The sequence below is a fragment of the Astatotilapia calliptera genome, chromosome 10 (genome assembly GCF_900246225.1).
Source record: "Astatotilapia calliptera chromosome 10, fAstCal1.2, whole genome shotgun sequence".
Classification (NCBI taxonomy): domain Eukaryota; kingdom Metazoa; phylum Chordata; class Actinopteri; order Cichliformes; family Cichlidae; genus Astatotilapia; species Astatotilapia calliptera.
The window spans coordinates 10,580,642-10,607,400 of record NC_039311.1 but is presented as its reverse complement, the minus strand read 5'-3'; the positions used below and the strand labels follow the sequence as shown (position 1 = coordinate 10,607,400).

Below are 26,759 nucleotides of genomic sequence, written 5' to 3'. Positions count from 1 at the left end.
TCATCCAGTTTCTTAGCTGCTTATCCAGTTTAGGTTTGCAGGGGGGCTGGAGCCTACCTGTCATAGGGCAAAAGGTAAGGTACACCCTGGACAGGTCACTAGTTCATCATAGAGCTAACACGAGGAGACACACAAGCATTCACACCCACAGCATCAACAGTTAACCTAACATGTATGTCCCCCATACAAATTCTACACAGAACGGTCAAAGTAGCTCAATGGATTTAAATTCAGAAACAGGAATGAACAGAAGTGTGAGAGATGGGGGATGATGCTGGAAATCTTTGAAAAATGTGAAGAAGAAAGAAAATTGAACTTTTAAATTTATTTCCATGTGTTGCACCTTTTCCTGTTGGTAAATACTCCACCCCTCCTTGCCATTCCTACTACAAAAAGGAATTAAGTAGAGATAAACAAACTAATGACAGAAAAGCCTCTGTTTGTCACTATCTACTATAGAGATTTGGGGTTTTATTATAGTGGGCCCACAGTTAAAATGAAAATATTTTTTTAATATAAATAAGATGATTACTATATTTGCCTATTGGTAATAAAATGCTCAATTCATTTCTTGTTTTATTAAAAACAACTTTATTAGGCAGATGTATGTAGTGCAATAGAATTCAATGCATTTGGCCATGAAAATCTAAATATAATGCAGTTTACAGGATTTAAAAAAGATTTCAATACATACCAAAAATGTACAAGAGGATCTCGAGTACCTGTTTATTTGTTGGAGGGATTCAGTAGTTACTGTCACAGATCAGAGAAGCCTCTCTTCAGCACACTGGTGTATAAAGTTTATTGTGACTACTATAAAGATTGTTCACAGAGTCGTACTGCACTTCAGTCCTGGCCCACTAGAGAGCAGTAACTCCTCAGCAAGTAAAGGGAACACTGGCATGAAAATCTCTTCATCACCTTTAAGGGAGGCATAAACACTCACATGCTAAGAACATTAAATGCAAAACCACACGTGGCTAAGGCTTCGACATCTTGTTTTTATCTTGAATGTCTGTATGCAGGCACTATATATTCTACAATTAAAACTCCTCTGTCAAACGAGACTCAATACATTTGCTATCATTCACAAGGCTTGGGTGGCAAATCTGGAACGGATCTGGGGTTTCTATTGGGTTCCTTCTTGTTAGTGCTGTTGGGGCTGTTGTTTTTGTGGTTCCTCTGAGGAACTGGCCTTCTGTGGCGTCTCCTTTTTGGCTGACGGGGATTGGGCTTTGTTGGATTTAGCAGGGGATCCAAATGTAGTTTGCCGCTCTGAGTATCCGAGGACTCGTCAATAAATGCAAGGTTTTCACCAAAGTAGTCCAGAGGCTGGGACAGGTGGGGGTCAGGAGGAGCCTCCTCCTGTTTGGGTTCTGCAGGCTTTTCTTCTGGGACTCGCTCCGTCTGAGTGGCCTGAGAATCTGTCTCCGATCCAGACCCTGACTCATTAGAGGAGGACGATGATGAAGACGAATATGACCCAGACTCTTCCTGACTCTCACGCTGCTCTTCTTGCCCCTCAGGCACCCCGTTAGCTGATACACTGTGACCATGGCTTCGAGGGCCGTGGCGGCGCTTTCTCCTACGCCGTTTAAAGGGGTCATCGATTTTTCCTGGCATGCGAAAGTCCACCGACATATTTTGGATGTTCTGAGTCCAGTCAGTGGCGTGGGCTCGCAACTCCTCCATCTGAAAGGAAAAGGATGAAAGCAGAGGTGATGGAGAGGAAGTAGTGGAGACAGCAGGTGATAAAACAGGCATAAAAGAACAGGAGTACCTCAGCCCTGGTCTTCTTTGAAAGAACCCGGAGCCAGTTACCAATCATTGTGAGGATAGATGCAAAGTATGCAAGCCCCAACAAGATCCAGAACCACACCAAGGGTTTGTACCAGTGGTCGCTGCCTTCCTTTCCTGAATCCCCTTTGACACAAAGACACATTATACAGAAGCAGGAGGTAAAAAGGGGCCAGCGCATTCACACATCCGCCCATGAAGCCATCCATTTCCATGGAGTAAATAAACTGTTAAGATAGCAGACTAGCTAATCAATAATTCATCTGTGAAGAAAATCATCATAAATAATTTACGACATTGTCCGCGCTAAGTGAACTTAATGCACCACGACTGACAGCTATATTTATGGATGACTAATTAAGTCATAGCTCCTACTTATCAACAGATCAATACCTTCAACGAAAAAGAAAAGTATGAAAAAGTAAATGATATAAGCTATACTGATCTGGAAGCTATGATTGTGTTTCAGCTGCATCACTTTTATAGAGCCTAATAAAGCAGGATGTACACTAGTGGCAGGCTATGGGCATCCGTGGTGGTGCACAGGGTGTGGAGAGTGGAAAGGATCTCATCTTAATAAAAATAAAAACAAAAACAAGCACAAAAAAATCCTGCAGACTAATTATTGGGGAGATACTGGTGGTCTGATGTGACCTCAGGGGTGAAATAAACCTGTCCTCTCTGCATAAAGTAAGGGTGAGCACTGACTGTCTGAAGAAAAACCTGACACCAGATCCACCCACCCACTTATCTAGTTTAGGGTCATGGAGGGGGCTGGAGCCTATCCCTACTGCCGCCTCTCTCATGCTGTATTTTTTGGTGTTTTGTTCCTCCAGCTGTCGAAAGCCTTAGTTACATATTATTGCGCAATTTACATGACGAACTGCTCTCGAATAAATAGCACAGCTGATTATCCGGTACTGAAATAAAGTCCGCCTATAAAAGCATCAAAGTTTCAAATGTCAGCTTATCAGTAATAAAGTTTTATAATAATCAAATATGTCAGAACAAGCAGAAGGAGCCATTTAAAAACTTTGACAGTATCAAAACACATGGATTGGGTGGGGGTGAGGGGGTGGTGGGGATCACCTCCCTTCAAGCTCTTATAAAGAATGGAACTATCAACAGAGACCAAAGCCATTTCTTGTAACTGGCTAGAATGATAAAGGGCCACCGCTTGAACTAAAATAATACTGAGACAGATGGCCTTTTTCCATTTCCACTTTCCTATTCTGTGTGCACCACTGCAAACCAGCGTGGGTGGTTGATTATATACCTGCAACATAGTCTCCAAACCCCACTGTGGTCAAGGTGATAACCACGAAGTAGGCTGATTCCAGCAGGGTCCACTCCTCCACCTCTTGAAAAATGAAGATTGGCAGCGCAACAAAGAGCACGCAACCCAACAGGATGGACAGGACAGCTGAGATCACACGCACGATGGTGGGACTAACTCGCCATTTCTGTCAGAAAAGGATAACCAATTAGTTCCATGAATATATAGCCTGTATATAAAAGATGGACGTGGTGACGTGATGTCACTCATTTCTTTGTGAAGTCATTTTTTAAGCCTTGAGTTCAGTCTTTTCGCCATCTCCTCTTTAGCGTTTTGAAACCAGACGTCATGAACGAGGTTTGGGTCTGACTGAGAAACCAGCCTGCCAAGCTATGCCGACTCTGAATCTTATCCTATTTTATCACGTTTCTGACACTGATTGGACCCCAAATATACAAAATAAAAATCTTGTTATGTCTGAGAAGACTTGATACCATCAACTGAGGCCATAAATGTTTTGGATGAAGGGAACCAAACGCTTCTATGCAATTGAGACCAATTTCTTCTTTTCAAATACAGGTGTAGGCTTTAGATGATGTAAGGCATTGGCTTCACTCTTCAGACCCAAATGTTAGATCCATCTATTATTTATAAAATCTATGGATAAGTATGTTTACAGTGGCAGTAAAGAAGACATTTTAAATATTTTTTGAAGCTCTGACCAGGAAGAGCTTCTCTATCTTGGCCACAGTTTTCCTCAGCCCAGTACCCAGATGGTCTCCCACTCCAGCGAGCAGGATACCAAACATTGGGATTCCCACCAGGGCATAGAAGATGCAGAACAGCTGCCCTCCTTCTGTTTTGGGAGAAATGTTTCCAAAACCTGCACATGTGGGATCAGAGGTAGAAGAGCAGTTGTTTAAAGACTTCAGATGTAATTAATGAGTCCCATCATGCAATTAAATTTAATGAACAAGGACTTTTAGCTGGACACCAACCGATGGTTGTGATAATGGTCCCTGAGAAAAAAAAGGCACTGGCCAGATCCCATTTGCTGACAAATGTAGCGTTGCCTATGGGATCCACACCTGCTCCAGTGGCCTCCACCACCTCCTGGGAAGGGACAGTGGGGGGAAGGTTAGTACTTAGTTGATGAAACACTCCAATAATTAATGTTTCACTGGAAAAGAGGCATTAACAAACACACGAATGAATGAACCCATCCCTGCTACGGGGTACAAAATGCACTGTCATGATCAAAAGCAGGAAGTTAGCGGCGATGAGCAGCTGTGACGGCTCCATTCTGTCCCGGGCATATCGAACCGCTTACAGCACAGAATCAAATTCCCTGATTAAATTATCGGAACATAAACCTAAGCATGATGAGGTTATGAATTAACTTGGCCTCTGCAGAAATCATTAAAACCAATCAATTAAAAGTTTAGATTGAAGATTGTAGAAATGTCTACTGCCAAGTACGTCTGTCCCAACAGATTAGCAGAAACTGACTGAACTTCTCACCCTTTCAAATTCTATTTGTGCAGTGACAACTGACTAAAAGAGTAGGTTTGAAGTAGGAATCAAATCAGTGACACTGTAATTACAAGATATGTGCTGTAACTGTTCGGGTATCAGTGAGCTCTGACTTTGCATGAATTTACCTGCATTCTAGTGGATACAGGAAGACACTGCAGTGAGGTTTTGTGTCCAGAGGGTTTAGCATACGATAATTAGGTTACTTTTACTCCTCAAGTTACATTAAAAGCGAGAGGCAAATTATGAGGTTAGTCATGCGCACCTCAGTCTCAGCCTGTGTACTCTGTGTACCGCAGAAAGGGATGATTTGGAGCCAGAAATATAATCCTTAGTAACTGTGTTCAAGAAACGTCCTGGGAATGCTAACCATAAGTGAGAGGTTCAGGTTTTCATGACACAATTCCCTCACAGATGTAGTGAAATACACAACATACATGCAAACAGCAACTATGAAAACACAATGGTGTTCATACTTTACATGCTATCAAATGTATGTGATATAGAAGTATTAATTAATCTGCTTATTATTGACAATCATTTGTCAATGTCACATGATTGTTTAGATAGCCAGCAAAACTTTATAAAGAAGGAAATTGAGCCAGGGGATGTTGTCACACTGACTTCATGAATTGCTTGAAAGATTTAATATTTATCTATATTCTTATATTTATTTAATTTCAGCGTACAAACTGGCAGCTGTAAAAGTTGTAATTTCGCTTATCTAAGCTCAGCTTATACTGATATACAAAAGGAGACCCTGCACTGATAGCCAGACCATGTGAAAAAAAGTCACGTGGAGAAAGTTCACCAAGCACACCTCATTATTTATTAGCCTTTCAAATCCATAAATTTAGAATCTGGGGTTGGCAGTGATAAGAACGTCTATACGGAGGGACAGCTGAAGCTCTTATTTAAATCTGACATCTCGAGTCTGCTGCTCTATCTGGTACGGTGGTGTCATCTTGCCAAGATCTGAAGAGCTCCCTAAGGTTTTCAGATAAACATTTACAGTGACGAATCAGAAAGTAGCTGCACAAATTTTGCCTGAATTGAAGACCTCCGGAAAATTCTTTCAGTGTCCAAAAATAACATTAGACAATTACACAACATGCCTACATCAAGGCAATGATACTTTTGTTTAATAAATTCTTCAATAAAATAAATGTCACATGATCAACCACATCAATATCTGCTGGTAGAAAATATAGCATGATCTTTGATAAAGTATGGTGTGCTATGTGACAGATGCTTGAGGAGGAAACTGCAACTAGAAGATGAAACATCTGAATGTAACATCAGTTCGGTGACACATGATCCACAGTGGCTCAATAGCAGTTTTCGTGTAAGCCGACATTAAGTGCATTGTGTCCCCACTTCTATAAGTGCACTGAGGTGCAAAGTTCACCCAAACCATCCCAATCCTTTCTTTCTTTTTCTGATGGAACCAAACGGACGCTATCATCACATCACTGGCTGCATATTATGAGTGCATTTTTTTAAAAGCACAATATATTAGTATCTACATGATTTTAATCAAGCAAATTGTCAAATGCTCTTTTTACAAGTAGAGAAACAAGAAAGTGTTTCAGCTTGGACTTCTTACTGTGCTCACCTATTCATTTGGATATTTTAAAAAAAGACACCTAATCGCTCATGTGCTTCCTCTAAATAAACACAAAATACAACAAGACCTGCTTGCGTGCTTCAGTGTCCTTTGATCCCTTTAACCTTTTCCCAAATGTCGCCGAGTTCATGCGTAGATCGCTTTGCAAGCGTAAACAGTAATTTACAATGTTCATTCTAGAGTGAGGACAAGCGTCTCAGGATCACAGCTAGGTTGCCAACGCTCGACCCATCTGTGGATCAGCTGTCACGCAGTTACACTCATGAAAGGAACCTTGCATAGCTGCTCTGACCACACCTGTTATCTGGCTCATAGTCGTCGTGCTGTGCCGCTGCACTGTGTCACCAGCAAAGCTCCACTGAACACGTTACACATCTGAATGATCATCCTAAGGATCCACAAACTCAGCCAGTGCGTATAAAACATGAAGCAGGTATGTGTCACGCACTCAGCAAAAGTGTATTTTTAGCTAGAGAGGCAGTCGGCATCAGAGGTCATCATGACACTTGTTTGGAGTTTGTTAATATATGATTAACAGAAAGCAGCAGCTGGGCAAAGCTAGAGTCACTTTTTGAATGCAAAATGTGTAGTTTCAGTAACTCAAAGTTTGCTGTATGCTGTTCGATTTAGTTAGTTGCAGTATCATATCAGGTAATATCGTGTCATGTAGTATCGTATCGTATCGTATCGTTTCGTGTCTTATTGTTTAGTATTGTATCGTAGCAATCAATATGACGCTGTACCTGATGGAGATTGTAAAAGAGAAACAGAAACAATTTTTACATTTTCGAAATAAAAGCCAGATAGTGAATGGCTCCTCTCTGTACCTCTATAAGAACCTCCAGCTTGTCTGAGTCGACACAGGAGAAGTTCAGCAGGAAGTCCCGGCGTGTGTCCTGCAGCTTCATGTGCACGCCCTCCTCCTGCGGAGCCTCCAGGGCACGGAACACCACAGCTCCCAGCACCAAGTAAAGAAGAACCCCCGTCAAGATGGCGAGCAGGGTGGAGCAGCGCATGGCTGCACCTCCACTCAGTCCAAACGTTGGCTGCTGCTTCTCTCTGCCAGCCTCAGCACTGGAGTTGCTGCAGCTGAAATATCAGCAACCACACAAGTAGACTGGTTACACACTGACTACGGAGCCTGACAGCAGCCCAGGCTGCCCACACGCCTGCAGCAGCCAGACTATTAGGTCCACAGCAGGCATTAAATGGACTCAGTCATCACCACTCTGCTGACACACATTGAATGCAACATCCAGCACATAAAGCCTGCTCTGTGACCTGCCTTTAACTGAACAGATGTTGCATGAGTATCTATAAAAGATAAGCGATCCATGTCATGAATAGCTAAAACAGATGCGATCATAACAGTGGTGCTCACCTGTTAAGCCGCCCTAGTTGCCCCCGTTTTCGTCTTTTCCAGTCCCTCTCTGTGCTGGCTCTGAGGATGGAGTCCCTAGAGCCGTAACCACTGGGGAGCCCGTCCCCCTCACACTCTGAAGGAGGGGACACTACACGGGACCACAGACAGATTTTTATGTGTAATTCAGCAGTTAGTTTCAAATGAGTAAAGAGGAGCAAAGGGCTCACTTCCTTTAAAAAAAATAGCTGTCAGCGCCAAGGATCAATGACAAAGAAACAAAGCCCTGAGGTGTGGCAGTGCAGTTGTTGTTGTTTCATACATCATCTGTACACATATGTATAACAGAAGCCTTTAGTTAGTGATGACCCCCAAAAAAGGGGGGGTTTCCAGCACTGGATGGAAAGTTAGAGAATTATGATTTGGTTTATTCCCTTTAGGTGATGTTGATCAAAAGTTACAGTGCTGGTGTGGAACAGCGGTGGAACTAAAAAACCAACAGATATGTCAGACACTTTCTGGGAAGTTTAGGAAATTATTTAAGAAGGTAGTATTTTCACTGGGATTTGATAAGTCTGCCACTTGCTATTCATTTTGCATTACTGGTCTGTAAGCCAGAAAAGGAAAACAAAAGAAGCTCTCATCCTCTGAAGTTCGTTGACTGTGGTGCTGTAGTCAGCAGGTCCGCTGGATTGGATCCAAAATTAGAGCAATAAATTGTCACACTATGACTGCAAAAAGCACTTGGGCTCCGAAGACTTTTACAGCTGCTAGGACTACACAAGGGGGCAGTCCATTTACTGAATTAAATGCATTCCAATCAGGAGTATTTATGAAGCACATCCTTTAACAGCATAAAATCACCTTAAATATTTGGTTTGTATATACAATCTCATAGATTTGTAAAACAGTCAGTAAAATAGAACAAATATCCAAAGGTGCATGTGAGTAACCGTGTAACTGTAGTTCTTTAAAGAACATACTTATCTACACTACTCCAAAGAACATCTAAACACTGATCACAGCAAAGCAGTTATTCAACGTAAACATATATAAGACTACAGCACAGACTGATCATGGACCAGCTGACAGAAGGAAGTTGTTCTATCCTGTGCATTAAGTCCCAGCAGTGCTTCTGCAGCAGCTAAGCTTTATCCATCCACAGTGATACCATTTTATTACCACTTAGAGTCCCTCTGGGTCCATAAGATTCATGGTACTGACCGGCCCCTGTGTGCTTACCTCAATATGTAGGATCATAAGATTCCAGAGAAACGGCCACCTCATGCAAAGCGTTTCAGGAGTTCGAGCAGCTGCATACTGGGAGTTTGTGTGTGTGAGAGTGAGTGTGTGTGAGAATGATGGCTGGTGCTGAGTGCACACGCAGCAGAAGATACTCAGTCAAACTGACTTTATATAGATAGTGAGGGAGTGAACTGAAGTGAGACAGAGAGAGAGAGAAGGCGGAGATGGTGGTGAAGCTAGACTCAGCTTGTTCAGTGTCTTTTTTAAAGATTTCAGACGTGCCGCATGCACATGATGCAGTTTGGATCGTTTGCTTTATTTTGTCATTTTAACGTTTCTCCTGTGCATGAGCATGTTACAGAAGAACCTCTGCTGAAATCCCACGTTTTGCAAAGCTACCTCTGTATCTCTGTGGGATCAATGTTTAAGATTTATTGCCATCTGATTGGTGTTACTCTGCAAACTCTGCAGCGGGAAGCCAGCTCAGCCACCCTTCACCCAACCCTCAATAACCTGTCTTCCTCACAAGCAAGAACTGCTGCTGTTCCCTCTGTGTGTGTGTTTACAGGGTTGGGGATACGGTTTCTTTCTAAGAAAACTAAGTGAACTTTCAGACATCCAGAGTAACATTCAGCTCAACACATTGCTGTTGCAGATTTACGAGTCCTGGAGTTATATTATACATCGCCCCAAATCAGGAAGATGGGTGTTATAGGTGATTTATTACACTCATTTCCAGCTCTATACTTTTATTCTTGGTATCTGAAAGAGTAGCTTTGGATGATTTACTAATACCGGGCCTTGGTGTAGCTCCTCAGCTTACCAGTTTGGACAGTGGCTAACTTTCTTCTGATTGGCTGCCCCTCGCAAACAGAAGGCTTAAGTGACAGATAGGTGTGGCTAAGATGACTATATTAGGGATGATAACCATTCTCACTGACATCATATGCATAGAGATGGGGAAAAAAATGTTGGAGTGCTTACTTGCACCTTGTAGTTTGAAAAACTGAGCATGTTCATTATGAGCTTCTGTCTCTGAAATATTATTATTATTATTATTATTAATGACAGAAAGTTCCAGCAAAGCATAATAGGTTCCGTTTAAATTTGAATACATCTGCAGAAAGTTTTGTTTGCCTCTGTTTCAGCTTTTCACTTTGCCATCTTCCCAGATTTAGAGAGTACTCATCAAAGGCTTGGAGAGATCTACTCATTCGACTTTATTTCCTTTATGTTTTTGTAATTTTTTTACAGAACAATACTGAAGATATCAAGACACAAAAAGCACCCATGGAAACACAAAAACAATAAATAAATCTTCACAGTGCCTTACCCTGGAACAGTTTTCCATTAGCTGGAGTCTTTTGTAAGGTCCACATGTGTATTAACTACATGCTAAACAAGCACATTTTTGCTCACTTCAACATGTCACTTAATGTCAATTAAGTCTTGTGCGTTCATCAGAATCGACCCGGAAAGACTCCAGTCTGGGCCACTGGCCCATTCTTAGGAAAACATTAAGGAGGGCATTTATTTTGGACGTTTTACTGTATTTTTACAGGTTTTACAGCCATTGCTACTGATACTGATACAGACCACTCCCCTGGGCATTACCACACTATACCAACCAGAACTACAGATGTATTGCTTACAATTTAAGCTCAGAGAGTCATGATGACAGATTTCTTTCATTGAGTCAAGCAGAATTTCTTTATGTGGAAAAACTGAGACATACCATTGCACTTATTTGTCTTACATTAAGATATCTGAAGGATTAAATGCGTAGTTAAACTTGATAAAGAAAAGAAAGTTTCAATGTTCAGGCCCACTTAAGATCAAAATGGGCTCCCATGACGCTTTGCTAAAGACACTTGATTTATTCAGAACTCAAGGCCATTGAAAGCAATTTCCTGAATGTAACATCCCACAAAGTTTGTAGAAAAAAATTGCTTTGTGGGAACATTATTCTTCAACAGTGCACAACTTGAGTTTCTGGAAGAGCTATTTTACCAAGAAGCAGAGTGCTGGAGAGCTGGCAATCCCAAATGACATGGTTAGGGATGGGTTGGGCCACAGATTGCAGGAAAAGCAGCCAACTTGTGCTCAGGGTGTGTGGGAAACCACGTGAAGTAACAATCTGTTGTAAAAAAAGTGAACAGGTATTTGAAGAATCAAATACCTTAAACATTTTTGTTTTAACGTGATCTTTATGCAGTCTAAGCAGTTTTATGTATTTTAAAAAAAACTATATTTCAACTAATAGTTTTGATGTTGACACCGCTTTGAAATGTGGAAAATGTCCAGAAAATTATATGACAGCATAAAGTGTCTTAATGAAGCGCTGAGCTATCAGAACAGCTTCAGTGTGTTTTGAGAAGGATTATTTGGAATTGTGCTGGAGAAATTTATCACCGTTCATTCAAAAGATATTCCTTTTATTGGCGTCTTAATGAAGTCGGTGGGGAGAACTGTTTAACTGGATGTTAATTATTTTAAAAAAATGTCCCATAAGTGTTAAAGTGGGTTGAGATTTGTTAACAGACCATTTCATGCTCTGTAAATAACTCAGTGACCACTCTTACCTAACGCTTGGAGGCACTGCCATCCTGGAAACGATCGCTCTCATCTGGATAAAAGTGTCAAAGTGACCAGAACCTTATTTAATCATCTAACACTAAATCTGATGAACGGTTTTGCTGTTTTTCACACAGGAGGACATGAAGATTGTTTTCACCGGTTGGGCAGTTAAGATTACCACTCAACAATTAATCCAACACATCTATAATCCTACACTTCTAATTCATTTTAACCAGAAGTCTAAAGTACGTTATCATAAGAAATTTAGGGACAGATTCACTGCGATCTTTCCACCTCCATTTTCCAGGGTTAGGCTGAGGGTTCCTTTGAAATAGTAATTCAGCTGATCCTACACAGGTTGAGATACTGCCCTGGCAAAAATTGCCAATTCACCACGGTAGCCAGTCTGCTGAAGTCCCCGACAGCTACAGGTGCAAAAAGCCAAACTTCAGGACAGTTGAACGATGCTGAAGATCCAACCAGACAACAGATCACTGTGCTGCTGTGCGCTAAAGCTGAATTAGGGAAAGAGATTTGAAGAGCTGAGGGTGGGGTGGTGGTGGCGAAAAAACATTTTGGGATTGAGAATATTGGGACTGACCACCTAAGCCAACTGCCGTGGTGGTCAGTGGTGATTGTGTGTACTGCTGTTTCATGTCAACTATTCTTTAGCGAACCTGCTTTTAGTTTGTTTGTTTAAATCAATAAAAGAACAGCTGAGTGAAATGCCTGTCCATTTCTCCTTTTGGTGTGGGCTGATTTTATTAATACTTCTTCAAAGAACTCTGTGACTGGTGTTTGTCTTATTTAAATTGCTTTATTTACTTGCTTATTTACACTGTGTGATTCACAGCAAACAACTGAGGGATGCACTGCAAAAAACATTTGACACATCCAGGATTTCTTGGTGTTAGAACCAAAAACCCCAGTCAGAGTTATGAGTATCAACACGGTGGCATGTTAATCTGAATTTATAAGGTCATTATAGCACTACGTGTGAAAATGTGAAACTTTTAAACGTCAAAGAATAATCGGTTCATTCAGGTCTGTCACTTTATCGCAACTTAATGGGAATGGCTTTAGATTTTTGCCAAACACGCAGAGAATCTGGTGCCTTCACAGATGTGCAGGTTACTCCTGCCATGCATGCAAATGCACGCAATTATGGCTCTTAAACAGTGCAGTAGATGCAGAAAAACCTAATTCCAATGATATTACAGTTGCCTAAAACTAAACTAAAAACTACAACTAGATGTAAAAAAAAATATATCTTAGCTCACAGATATAACAATAAAAATAAGACTTTTGAAAACTTTTAAATTCAAATGATTTTCAAATACTTGGAAAACTGAAATAAAATAAAAATGTAAAAGAATGTATCATTAGTTTTTGTTTATTTGGTAAAAAATTGTTATTACATGTTATTACATCTATAATAATACCTATGTCTAACGAGCAAACCAACCCAGAGGATGAACTGTAACTTAAACAAACACTATTCAGAAAATATTAAACAAAATAAATTGCAAGGCAACATTTTAGAGTATCTTTAATGTGCAATTTTTAAAATTAAAGTTCCTGGATTCATTTACATTTTACACTGCGCACCACCTTTTTACTAGTTTTGTAGGATGTACATGTTACTGATAAGAAAGTTCGGTGTAATATATGAATCAATGTTAATCAGCGATTACTAAAAGCACACTAAGTAACACCTTAGTCCAGCTGGGTTATCAGTTTAAGCGACAAAAGGATGTGAGTATATATTACAGCATGATAGCAATTCCTTAGACAAGTGCATTATGTTATGTATTCAGATGCATTTGTCTAAGGAGTTTATGCTAAGTGAGATAAGCTTGACAAGTCTGTCTCCATCTTTTCCTGCAGATACTTTGTACTCGATCTGTGCGTGCTGAGCAACAGCACTGGATTTATTACGCGCACTCGCCAAATAAACTGTTAAATGCGTTTAGCTCCTCAATTCAATCTGCGTGAGAGCTGCTGTCTCGTTCTTTCAAAATCTGAACACAGTCCAACTGCAGTGAAACAGGTGTCTTATTACTCCAACTGCATAAATCATGACAGCACGGAGTAAGAAGTGGGTTTACAGGAAAGGGGAAAGAAATGCAGATGCAGAATTCAGTGGTAAACAGAGTTCTGCGAAAATCAGGAGTTGCTCCCCTAAAATGTACCTCCTGCATAAATCATACCTGGAAAAGCTTTTTTTTAACTTTAGGGAGTGACGGAAAAAGCACTCCCAAAATATACTCCTCTGAGAAGTTACGCAGGAATCAAAAATTCATAACAATTCATGTTATTTCTCATAGTTAAAGTCATCATGCGAATAAGTTACTTACTTCTCGCTGACCAGTGCTTATAAGTGTCCTTTCAGTTATATGTGTGATCTGGTAATCTGAAGGTGAATTCATTAAAGGTCCATCCAGCGGGAGAAGTGGAAGCAGGAACCAGGCACAAACATTGGAGGCAACAAACGCTCAAACTGACTGACCTGATGTAAAATGTGCTCCCAATTACATGTAAAAGGAAGGTGGTGGTAAACAAAAGAGAGGGAGGGGAAGGGGGCAGAAAGGAGGAGGACTACGCTGCTATTATGAGCACTTTATTTTCAATTAAGCCTCCTTGCATCTACTGCAAGCTCACTTTCTGGCATTTTTGATGATGCAGGGACTTCTTAGACTGGAAATTGACTGATTAGCAGACGTTTGCAATTTTAGTAATTTAAGGGAAGATGCACTTCCAACGTGCAGAAGTAGGACAAACATCAGCAACAGACTGATGTTTTTCATTTTTTATAGCAGCATCAAGAAATCAAGTCTTCGTGTACTTTTATGTACCGATTGTAAACTGTGGTTCAGGAATTCATCCTTTACCAGCTTGTGAAGTTAAGTATTTAACATATTGTTATGGGTTTAAGTATAATAGAAAACAAAGCAGTGAAATCTGAAACAATCACTCCAACAAATTCATAATTAACTGCATAAATTTATAATGAAATTGTTGAGCCAATAAGAGCACAAGACTACACTGAATTCAAAACTATTTTGTGGTGTTCGGTAGGAAAAATTTGGGGTGATTTGGTGAATTTATTTTTGCCCCTCCCAAAGGCATGGACCACAGTGTGACCAGTGTGTCCAACTTTGAACCAGATAATTTTGTGGTGCCATATGGAGATATAGGCAATGCTATGCAATGCAGCTGACATGCAGACTGAGTCTAACACCACACCCTGGCACTGGACTGGTAGGTAACATTATATGGTGGGTTTCTCTTATAGCTGCATCCATACTGGTAGCGATCCACAGTGCCATGGTGATCAGAGGCCATAGAAAGGAAATGACATTTAGCTATTTAAAAAGAAAACAAAAAAAATAGTTGAGATTACTGTTGGTCGTCACTGAAATGACGACCAATGAGAGAACAGAATCCCACTGACATATGACCTGGTAGTTCATTGGTTAGAGGATTATGTAGGCAACCAGAGCCTTCAATGTCTAGTGTTTTCAACAAGAAATTTCACTTATTATGTGGAGGCACCTTTAGGGTTGGGCGGGGCACGGCCCGATGGTTCAGCAGTAAACCCAACCAAAAAAGGAAATATTTTGTAATTGTAAAGTTTAAAGTTACAACAACAACAAGACTTGAAAAAAATAAATAAACACAAACATCAGAAACCTGGTGATTCAGTATTTAAAGTTAAGCTGCTCTTAATGGCAAAATCAATTGTGGGTTGTTGCATCTCCCCATCCGTCTTACTAGTTTTGATACAAGATATTAAGTTTACACACTTTAATCATTTAATTTCCCACCAACAAACACCCCATCATCATCCTGAGATGTCCAATGAGCAGCAGAGAACACCTGTGTGCCTGTTCAGGGCCTTTAACCCATTAGAAAGTCTGAATATCTGGGAAGCCCCAGTACAGTTACACCTCTTATCGATTGGCAAAAGAATCCACTTTACACTCTAATCTAATACCTCCACGTTCTGAAAAGCTTTTAAACTCTAGAGGAAGTCAACTTAAAGAGGGTGCAAACCAAGAAAGATTGAGAGAAAAAATATTTCAGGGTGACAGCGGACTGAAAAATGCATGAAGCTGCTGATAGACTGAGCCTCCTTTCGTCTCTCAGTCTGCTAAAACCATCAGGAATACTGAGATCTGTCCAGAGCAGGTTTTAAAACATGCTTCCAGAAAACAATTCACTGCATTAGGAAAGAAGAAGACTCTCTAAATATCAGGGTTTCCTTTTGTTGACTTTTATTTAATAGCAAGTTGAGTAAGCATCATACAAGATGGACCAAATACATAAAATGATCAACTAACGTAGCAAATCTGTGTGTGGATGTGAAAATGTCTTCAACTAAAGTTGCTTAGTGTCAATTTATGCTTTTTTTTTCTTTTATTAACAATTGTTTCAAAGCAATACGTCCATTCCAACAATCCCCATAGAGCGCATGTTACAAACTTAATGAGATTGATTCATGTCTGGTCTTGTAAAGTGATCTAAAATTGCTCAATAGAAAAGTTCACAACCACAACATGGCTCACCCTCTAATAACAAAGTCGGAAAATAACCTTTTAAATACAAACGGCTTCCACACCTGTTCATCAGTGGCTCTACAGGTAAAAAAATAACTGCATGGTGAACAGATGTCAAATGAGCTAAATTAGCCTCCAATGTTAAAAATATACTGAGGAATGGCTTCAAGAATAATTGACTTTTTTGTACAAGCTTTTTAAAAATCAAGACCCTCATTAATACGTAGAATCGGTGGAATGCATAAATTATATCTGAAGAATTACCGTGGATGTGTTGGACAAGCAGCAACTGAAAGGCTTCACAGGTACCTTTGCTGGTAAAGTATTCCTACCGGGTAGAGTGTGCATTTTAAACTCTTCTGGTAAACCTATGAAAACCTCAAGGTATCATCTGAGCTGGTGTCGAGGACTGCAGGGGGGAGGCGGGGGAAGCAGAAGACGGAGAGATCAAAACAGTTTGATGATGCTCTCCCTGGACTTGCCGACTCCAACCCACTTCACTGAAATGAGAAGACGCAGGGACCAAAATTCGATTGGCAGGTTTTGGCAAAGCGAACAAAGACGTTGGCTGCAGTTTCCATCCCATTAAACTAAAGTATCTCTTTACAAACCTGGCACTTGCAGGAAGTCCTCGATGAACCGAATATAATTTTGAGCCTGCACCGGAAGCTCCTCGAAACTCCGAGCCGTCTCCGTGCTGCAGCACCAGCCGGGCAACGTTTCGTATTCCACTTTCACTTGTGTCAAAACGTCCATGTTTGCTGCAAAAGAAGCATCGTTCAGAGAAAAATCGGTCCTGGGAAATCCAGCGCACCGGCCCACAAAAACCCACTGAGCAAAAAGAAATGATAACGTGCTGTTTTTGTGCAGCTCTGGTGCCATTTTAAACAGAGGAGACCCTTCTGATTCATTAACTTCATGATTCAACTTCTTCTATTTGGCAGTACAAACAGAGAGATGAAGACGATAAAGCTGCGTCTGAACAGATTTTGACAAACTCAGGATGTTGCACTTCCTGCTGGGGAAAAAAAAAAAAGCTGACCCATGTGAAATAAAGACACCCCCCCCCCCCCCCCCCCCCCATTCACATGAAACCAGATTCTTTTCAGTAATTATATTTCTGTCAATAAAGCTGGAGTAGGCAACATGTTTCTAGGCATCTCTAACAAAAAGAAGAAGAAAAGAAAAATCTATAATAACTTTTCAGCATATTGTTGTTTAAGTGGTCTGAGTAGGAAATGTGCAAATGTAGCCTGCTAAGGGCCACAGCAGCAGATCAGGTGAATAACAAGCGAGATGTGAGATACAGGCACGATGGATGTAAGCAGAGAGCAGCCACCTCAGAGAGCATTGTTCAAATCCTGTGTGAAGTCAGGAATCAATCTCAACTTCCTTTTATGGAGCACAGTTGTGTTTGTGATTGTCTGGGTGGAGGGGTCTGGATAACTGACCAGCCATAAACAATCAAAGACTTCAAAATGTCACACGATCAACTGTTAGACTCAAATGTATAAGGATAGCACTATGCTGAAGAATGTGTACATCCTCACATCTTTTCACATTGTTGTGACACTTGTTTCAGAAGTTACTGAGTCACAGAAACACTAAATCCTGACTTTAAGCTCTAAACTGGGCTCAAACTGTTCTTTCGAACCGTTGCATTTATACCATTTTTCTACAGATCTAGAAAACCTGGGAACATCCTACCTGGAAAACTTGGCAGAGGTTGTCCATTAACCTTATATGCCACGGCCACTTTAATCTCAGGCAGCGTGTCCAAAATGTCCAGCTTCGTCAGAGCAATTCTGCAGAAAGAATTTGTGTTCAGCTTTGATCACAACACAAAGAGCACATGGTGAAACTTGCTTCTAAACATAGCAACGATGCCAGTAATTACATCAGCCAGCGAGGGAAATATTCTGAAATCGTTTGAATGTTCCTTACGCAGAGAAGCCATTGACCATGTGGGCATATCTGACCAAAATCAGGTCCAGCCAACCACAACGCCGCCTTCTGCCCGTGGTCACACCGAACTCTCTGCCTCTACTCTGTAACAGATTCCCGGTCTCCTGCGGAGCAAGAAAGAGACACACAAAGTCAGTTTAAAGAGGGGAAAAAAACAATAAATAAATGGGAAGCATATTCCTTGATTTCAAGAGGCAATCACACCAATACTGCTTGCTCTAATAACTTTACTTTGTACAGAAAGTCAGATAAACATATATTCATCTCTAGTAACACCTGCATGCACACTCCACTGTCATGCTCTCTACAGTACCGGGGATTTGCTGTAATCTGGGGGATCTGAATTGACGTAAGTTTGGCCACAATCATGCGTCTGTAACATCAGGTTGGCAGCTGACCACAGAGGCTGAGCAACTGATGATGTTACAGTCCATATTGGACACACAGTAGAAACTGCAGGAAGTAACTAGGATTTTTTTTAAAGCACAAAAAAAACAATTTGTGTCTTTTTACTCACGTTATCCTGTTCTGTTGGAAACGCACCAACACCCACACGGGTGGTGTAAGCTTTGACAACGCCGTACACTCGGCCAACATAGGACGGAGGCACCCCGAGTCCAGTGCATACGCCTCCAACGGTGCAGTTAGAAGATGTCACGAAAGGATACGTGCCTGAACAGAAAAACACCTGTTAATGTGAGGAAGCAACAAAACAAACAAAACACAACACGTCCATCATCTCAACTCAAATATTTAAAAACCTGTAGATGCTCACCAAAGTCAATATCCAGGAGAGCAGCGTTGGCTCCCTCCACCAGGATTTTCTTACTGGGTCCAGTAAGAGCTCTGTGCATGAAGTACACCCCGTCAGTTACCAGAGGACGCAGTCTCTCTGTGTATTCCTGAGAACACACACAAAAATATCACTTGATGAAAATCTATAAGACTTACCTATACTACTAAGTAAATAATCCGTTTATAGTGCTGTCATTAGAAATCATTTTTCTCAGATACATGAAAGTCCAGCAAACATGGCTGAAACCCTGACATCCCCTCCCTGATCGAAACTGGCCACAGCATGACAACAAAAAACTGAACTGTGGATAGATGAAAGTTTACAGAGGTCGGGTCAGACGGTCTCTGTAAGCTGATTTTCTTTGAATAAGTTGACCCTCACAACAAAAGGTTTAAACAGCAGAGGAGTGGGGCTACTCTGCTCACAGCCATGCACAAAGATGTTATGCAGCTATCACACTAATCAAACAAACTGGACGGGACTCAGGCACGGTACATGCTAAGATAGTCAGACTACAGGTATAGGTCCACTATCTTAGCCTTACCCCTGTTAACATCACCTGTGTTTTTCCTGCTATGAATACAATGAATATAAGAACTCCCAGTAACACAGGCAGCTAAATGAAATTCAGCCATCATTAACCTTTACACCTGTGATTTTTCCTCTTGTGATGTAGGCCCAACACCAACACCTGAGCCATATAATACCATGAAATACCTCTATGTGATAAGCAGATCTCACCTTCAACTGTTGCAGTTCGCTGTCGATGTCGACATTAAGGTTTGGGTACATGGTGCGAAAATGTTCCGCCAGCATGCGAAACCTGCAAACCATGACGAGCAGGACAGATTATTAGTTAGACACGTTAATGCATGTTTATGTGGAGCCTGTCTTTATGCAGCTGTGCTTCCACTGATTAGAGTTTTAACCTGACACACAGGAGAGAACGACTATGTTACATAAGGTTTCCATAAAAGCTTTTTCAGCTGTTTTCCATAGATGGGTGCTGCCACCTGCTGGTAGGAGATTGCATAAACTGACAATAACTGGACTAATGTGTTATAACACCTCATGTTTTGTCTGTGAGATGTTCCATTTTTTTAAAATCCTTAAAATGTATGCCTAAACTTGCCATCTGACCAATCTATGATTCAAAATCACTTAAACAGCGTTCCTGTCGGCGGCCACATTATCACGTTATGGTGAGGTGATAAGACTGTGCAACATGAGGTAGAGAAAAAACAAAGCGCTTACTTCTCCTCAAAAACTTTGAAATCTGAGACGAGGTCACAGACTCGCAGACCGTTCCGGGCAGCTTTCGAGGAGTAGGCAGGACCGATGCCCTTCTTAGTGGTCCCTAAACTGGAGCACGAATAAACACAACAAAGTCTATTAGGAAGTGCACACTAAACACAAAGTCATCCCCAGTCTTTAATGCTGTTATACTGCATGCTATTATTAACAGTCATAAAATATTTGATTTACTTTTTCCCTTCTTGCTGCTGCCTCTGCTGCTCCTGGATTCCATCAACAGCTTGATGGAAGTTGAACACTACAGGAGGACAAACGGGACTGTCAATAAGAACACGTGTGTTACTCAAAACTTTGAGGAGAAACTCTTACTCACCGATGTGGGCGCGATCTGAAATCTTTAATCTTTCCTCCCATCCTTGTAATCCTGCACAGGAAACAACGATTCACGTGGTGCAATGTTTTTACTGCAGGAAGCATCTTTTTTCTCTTCTTCTGCATTATTATTGATGCGTGTGCACACACACACACACACACAGACTAATAAACATTTGCTTCATGAAAAGCATAAAACCACTGAACTAGTGAGATGTTAAATGTTGAGAGTGAGAGGCGAGACAAGAGCATGGTTACCACTTTACTGTCTCACATCTTCGTTTAACACTCAGTAAACTTTATAGGCCTTTTCCACTCGAACCTACTCGGGTCCGATCTGTTTTCAGGGTTTTCCATTAGGTGCCAGGTACTTTTTTAGTACCTGCTTGGCCGGAGTTTCCAAGCAATCTGAGACAATCCGAAATTGTGACATCAGGCTGCACGCCACCAACTGGCTAGTAAGTGGCATCAGAGTCATGAGAGTGTCTCCTTAATGAAAATCAAAACTGTCATTTTTGAAACCTGACAACAAGTGAAATGGTTACACAGAAGAACACTGATCACAGAGCGTGACAAAAAAACCACAGACTGAGCAGCAGGTATACCATCGCCTCCACGTGCTCCTTTGTTGTGGCATTCGTGTCACATATAAATGACATCACGAGACTCTCGGTTACGTTGCTATAACGACTCCCCGCACATTAAGTGGTACTCAATTGTAATGGAAAATGAGTCGAGCTGAGAAGGTACTAGTGGAAAAGGGGTATTGGTGAACTGAGGACACCCACTGCACTATTTCTTTCTTTCTTTTTTTTATTTATTTCTTTTGTTCTTCCTTGCAGTGTAACTAAAGAAGAACTGGCATATATGTTGCTGCACTTTTATGCATCTTCATATTGCAGCACACCTCTTCTCCCCTTCCTCTGCAGTGGGCAGACTGCAGTCCCTGTAAAATAAATATCTGATGATTTATATAATGAAACAATGCTTGTTTACAATTTTACCGGATTTTGGACAGCCGTTCTTCCTCATTTGCCTTAGAGCATTTCCAAATATTAAGGAAGGGTGAAAATGACTCAGTCTGGTGTGACAAACTGTTTTGAAGGATTTCACACATTCCTTGAGCCTTTTGAACACCTGAGTATTTATCGTAATAGCACACAAACCCAAATTTGTGACTGTCATGACAGATTTACAGTTCCAAACATTGTTCAGTTTTATCCAGTTTAATCATCATAGAGATGCAAAGGAAAAGACTATTTGCTGGAGCTGGAGTTAGTCGAGAAACTGTTTTACTCTTGTTTTATACAGTGGGGCAAAAAAGTATTTAGTCAGCCACCGATTGTGCAAGTTCCCCCACCTAAAATGATGACAGAGGTCAGTAATTTGCACCAGAGGTACACTTCAACTGTGAGAGACAGAATGTGAAAAAAAAATCCATGAATTCACATGGTAGGATTTGTAAAGAATTTATTCGTAAATCAGGGTGGAAAATAAGTATTTGGTCACCTCAAACAAGGAAAATCTCTGGCTCTCACAGACCTGTAACGTCTTCTGTAAGAAGCTTTTCTGTCCCCCACTCGTTACCTGTATGAATGGCACCTGTTTGAACTCATCATCTGTATAAAAGACACCTGTCCACAGCCTCAAACAGTCAGACTCCAAACTCTGCCATGGCCAAGACCAAAGAGCTTTCGAAGGACACCAGGAAAAGTATTGTAGACCTGCACCAGACTGGGAAGAGTGAATCTACAATAGGCAAGCAGCTTGGTGTGAAAAAATCAACTGTGGGAGCAATCATCAGAAAATGGAAGACATACAAGACCACTGATAATCTCCCTCGATCTGGGGCTCCACGCAAGATCTCATCCCGTGGGGTCAAAATGATCATGAGAACGGTGAGCAAAGATCCCAGAACCACACGGGGAGACCTGGTGAATGACCTGCAGAGAGCTGGGACCAAAGTAACAAAGGTCACCATCAGTAACACACTACAACGGCAGGGAATCAAATCCCGCAGTGCCAGACGTGTTCCGCTGCTGAAGCCAGTGCATGTCCAGGCCCGTCTGAAGTTTGCCAGAGAGCACATGGATGATACAGCAGAGGATTGGGAGAATGTCATGTGGTCAGATGAAACCAAAGTAGAACTTTTTGGTATAAACTCAACTCGTCGTGTTTGGAGGAAGAAGAATACTGAGTTGCATCCCAAGAAAACCATACCTACTGTGAAGCATGGGGGTGGAAACATCATGCTATGGGGCTGTTTTTCTGCCAAGGGGACAGGACGACTGATCCGTGTTAAGGACAGAATGAATGGGGCCATGTATCGTGAGATTTTGAGCCAAAACCTCCTTCCATCAGTGAGAACTTTGAAGATGAAACGAGGCTGGGTCTTCCAACATGACAATGATCCAAAACACACCGCCCGGGCAACAAAGGAGTGGCTCCGTAAGAAGCATTTGAAAGTCCTGGAGTGGCCTAGCCAGTCTCCAGACCTCAACCCCATAGAAAATCTGTGGCGGGAGTTGAAAGTCCGCGTTGCTCGGCGACAGCCCCAAAACATCACTGCTCTCGAGAAGATCTGCATGGAGGAATGGGCCAAAATACCAGCTACTGTGTGTGCAAACCTGGTAAAGACCTATAGTAAACGTTTGACCTCTGTTATTGCCAACAAAGGTTATGTTACAAAGTATTGAGTTGTATTTTTGTTATTGACCAAATACTTATTTTCCACCCTGATTTACGAATAAATTCTTTACAAATCCTACCATGTGGATTCATGGATTTTTTTTTCATATTCTGTCTCTCACAGTTGAAGTGTACCTCTGGTGCAAATTACTGACCTCTGTCATCATTTTAAGTGGGGGAACTTGCACAATCGGTGGCTGACTAAATACTTTTTTGCCCCACTGTAGTTGTGGTGCAAACACTCTTTCAATACAGTCAGAAGACATTCAACACACATGTTCACTGCACTATTTCTGAAACGCTGTCAGCCAGTTTGGAGCCTCCTAATTTCAATAAGCTCTAAATGTTTTCAGATCTGTTAGGAAGGCCAGTTTTATCTCCCAGCCTCTTGCTACGAAAGCCATGCTGCTGGAATACATGCAGCATGTGCTTTTGCAGCATCTTGCTTCAACATCCAAGGCCTTTCCTGAGAAATCTCATTTAATGCTGATCTTATTCAGCATTAAATAGGGAGAGATACTCATACCATCACAGATATCAGCTTATTATCAAATGATGGCATTCCTTGTGTATCTGCAATTTTGAAAACTGGCAAATGTTACAAAAAAATAAAAAAAATCACTCTGGGAAGCAGTTTTTATAGCCAGAAATGTTACTAATTAACATAGCTGGTTGTGAAATAAGCAAGTTAATTAGTACAATGTTGTTTTTAATATTACACAACACCATCTCACCGTTTCAAATCCAAAATAAATCCAAAAACAAAGATATATAAGGGTTCGTCTCACTCTTATTTATTTATTTTTTAAATATTATATAATGCCATTTTACAATACGTCCCAGTTTTGTTTTAATAATACAAATATCTTTTTTTTTTGGGGGGGGTAAATCTACCCTGAAATGATCCTTTATGCTGTGACACTGTACCTTTGCCTTTACGCAGATTCTTTTCGGCCTCCTCAAACAGTCCCGGCAGGTGTATCACCACTCCGTTACCTGTAAGGTGAAACTGAACTTTTAACAAGCCTCGCATAACTCATCTTATACACTTTAGCATCAAGTGTTCCAGTGTGGGAAACAAACTGCTCATGTTTTCCCTCAGCTTTTGTTTGGATGACATCTCAGTGCACCCCTCTCCCAGTTTCCTGTTTTTACAGTAAGCCTACTGGAAACAAAAGCTATTAAAAGCATGACATCCAAACAAAACATACAATAAAGAGATGAGGAATGAAGCACAACAGCACACTGTACATGGTTTAATTCCTGTGGCTGTAAAACTGCACTGACTAGGAGGTCTTTTTATTATCTAGACGAGCCTTAATAACACAGGATCTGGGTAATGTCCTTAACAGCGTGAAACAGACGGACTGATAAGACTGTCTGCCTGTCTGCGTATGACGTTCACGCTGATAAAGGTGATTATTAATGCGTTATAGCATCTTCATCACGCTTCACCATCAGCGAGACTTTCAAAACTCAAGGCTCGCCCTTACCAATGAATGAGATGGCCTTCTTGTTGAGCACCCCACTGGGCAGCAGATGGAAGTCGTACTCCACAGAATCCACAACCACGGTGTGACCTGCATTGTTTCCTCCCTGTGAACACAACATAACATCCATAACCTGCTCACAGCATAAGACCATAACACAACAATGTTGTGTTGTGGTAAAACATGTTCAGTGTGAACAAAGGGTTAAAAGCTCCTGTTCCTGTAGGCGCTGTGTGGCTTTAACAAAGTAAACAATAGCACTTTTATTCGTAGGTGCGTCATTCCATTATATAATGTCATGTTCACGGTCATTTGTCTAACTCTGTAAAACTGTATGGATTTCGAAGCACCACATTAGATTACAAACGACCGTACTTAGGTAGTAGTGCTCGTTAGCGCCACAGCAGCTCTACATCCGGGGAGGTCAGCCAAGGTTGTTGACGTCGGTCATGAATATTTAACTGCAGCTAAACGGTGACGAGGCTCTCCATAGCCCCGCGTTATATTCACAACAAGCCCAAGAAAAGTGTAAGAAGTGGTGTGTTTAAGGGTAAAAGGTGACAAAAGATCGACAGCGTAGCTTGGTACCTGGCACCTGCACACAATATCCGCATCCATGGCGAGTAAGTCCACTACTTTGCCTTTTCCTTCGTCTCCCCACTGCGCTCCGAGCACGACGGTCACTTTGTTCTGCGGCTCCTTCGGAGTCCTGAGTGGGTGCTCCTGCGGGACACCCTCCCGCGGTCGCTTAACGACCGGCTCCCCGTTCAGGGACGTGCTCTCCCGACCGTTAACGTTAGCCATGCTGCTTTCGGATGCCATGCTGCTGCCCCTCTTCCCGCAAACCGGAAAATCGTATTGGCGCGTTCTCTCGTCTACGGGAAGTGCTCGACTTCCGCTTTACGGGACATCCTCTTTTAGCTTTACTTTTTCTTCCCCCTGAAAATAAAACATACGTGTTCACACATAATTATTATCAGTATCTATCATGTCAATTTATGCTGACTAACTGCTATATAAACGCCTTGTCGGTCAGTTAAATTGTTTTTTTTTGGTGTCTAATTTAAAAGTAACACACTCACTGATCTCCACTTCCGCTATCAAAGGTTTTTTTTCAACATTCGTGATTTTCTTTTTAGTGTATTCTGTTTTTTTTTACTTTACTTTTATTGTATTTAACTCATCAGTTGGTAATTTGAGTAATAAATTAAAGTTCCCTTTTAAAACTGCAATAGAGAGCAATTCAGTCAGAGGCACAGCAGAGGGCACCAGTGAGCAAGTCATCTGAGAACACTGAAAGACTAAATTAATTATTTACGTTGTTGCACTGTCAGTATCTACGAAGCTGTGTTTTTAAAAGAAGAAAAACGCAATAATAAATCTAAAAATATACAGCAAACCTAGGTTCCTATTTTTGTTCTATAAAGACAGTACATGCATGTGTCTGATCTGCCACAGGGAAACTTACATTGTTGAAATAATAAATAAATAAAATCGCGCCAACGTTGGTTTGATGTCAGGAAGGATAGCTGGACGTTATCCACAATAAAATCTTACACATATGTTTAAGAGATAGCATATTGTGTTGGCTCAGTGTGACTGCTGTCAGAAAATATTGGAAATTACGTGCGCTGCTTGCTTCATTCCTTAAGTCAAAATGGCGGATGTTGTAAAGTGGCTCGTTGTGCTGTGACTTCCCAAAGACTAATATAGAGGTATTTTACTACAACAGAGAGTAATACAGAAGTTTACAGCACGAAATTCACACTGGATTCATTTTAGCCTGTGTCACAATTCCCCCCTCATATAAGCCACCCCAAAAGAGCAGGAGTTCACTGATCAACCACCACATTCAGACTCTAATATTGTAAAGACCCCCACACCTTGCTGTGGTGCTTGGCACAGACCCTTTGGATCCTTATGTTGTGGGGTGGGGACTGTGTGGACTGAGCTAGTTCCAGCAGGTCTCACAAAAGCTCGCTCAGAATCTGGAGAGTTTGTAGGTCGTGAGTCGATTTCTTTTTGCGCCCTGCTGCTGGGGGATGGCTCTGTTGGGGAGTGCATGATTGTCAGGATAGTCTGCAACACTGTGGTAGTAGGCACTCCAGCTCATGTCACTGTTAGTTTCTTGCTGCACATATCAGTTCAACTATCAACAGAAACAAACGGGTGCACTGAAGTTTATTTTCTGGAGTACAAGTTTAAATACTTCCATATATT

General features: G+C 41.3%; 2 protein-coding genes across 2 annotated transcripts; both read right to left on the bottom strand.

Annotated features, from left to right (window-relative positions):
- Positions 1-580: 580 nt before the first annotated feature.
- On the bottom strand, positions 581-7,741 carry kcnk4b (potassium channel, subfamily K, member 4b). Its single transcript, XM_026182852.1, has 7 exons — positions 7,615-7,741; positions 7,061-7,322; positions 4,072-4,186; positions 3,796-3,956; positions 3,074-3,260; positions 1,781-1,923; positions 581-1,692 (listed from the first exon to the last, which is right to left on the bottom strand). The coding sequence occupies exons 2-7, from the start codon at positions 7,247-7,249 to the stop codon at positions 1,084-1,086; spliced, it is 1,404 nt and encodes a 467-aa protein (XP_026038637.1). The 5' UTR covers positions 7,250-7,322; positions 7,615-7,741; the 3' UTR covers positions 581-1,083.
- Positions 7,742-15,669: 7,928 nt separating this feature from the next.
- On the bottom strand, positions 15,670-25,522 carry adssl (adenylosuccinate synthase, like). Its single transcript, XM_026182527.1, has 13 exons — positions 25,128-25,522; positions 24,543-24,645; positions 23,977-24,045; positions 20,363-20,413; positions 20,221-20,287; positions 19,990-20,097; positions 19,477-19,558; positions 18,715-18,841; positions 18,457-18,611; positions 17,919-18,043; positions 17,682-17,779; positions 16,586-16,735; positions 15,670-16,474 (listed from the first exon to the last, which is right to left on the bottom strand). Exons 1-13 carry the CDS (start codon positions 25,359-25,361, stop codon positions 16,422-16,424), a joined length of 1,422 nt encoding a protein of 473 aa, XP_026038312.1. The 5' UTR covers positions 25,362-25,522; the 3' UTR covers positions 15,670-16,421.
- Positions 25,523-26,759: the final 1,237 nt, after the last annotated feature.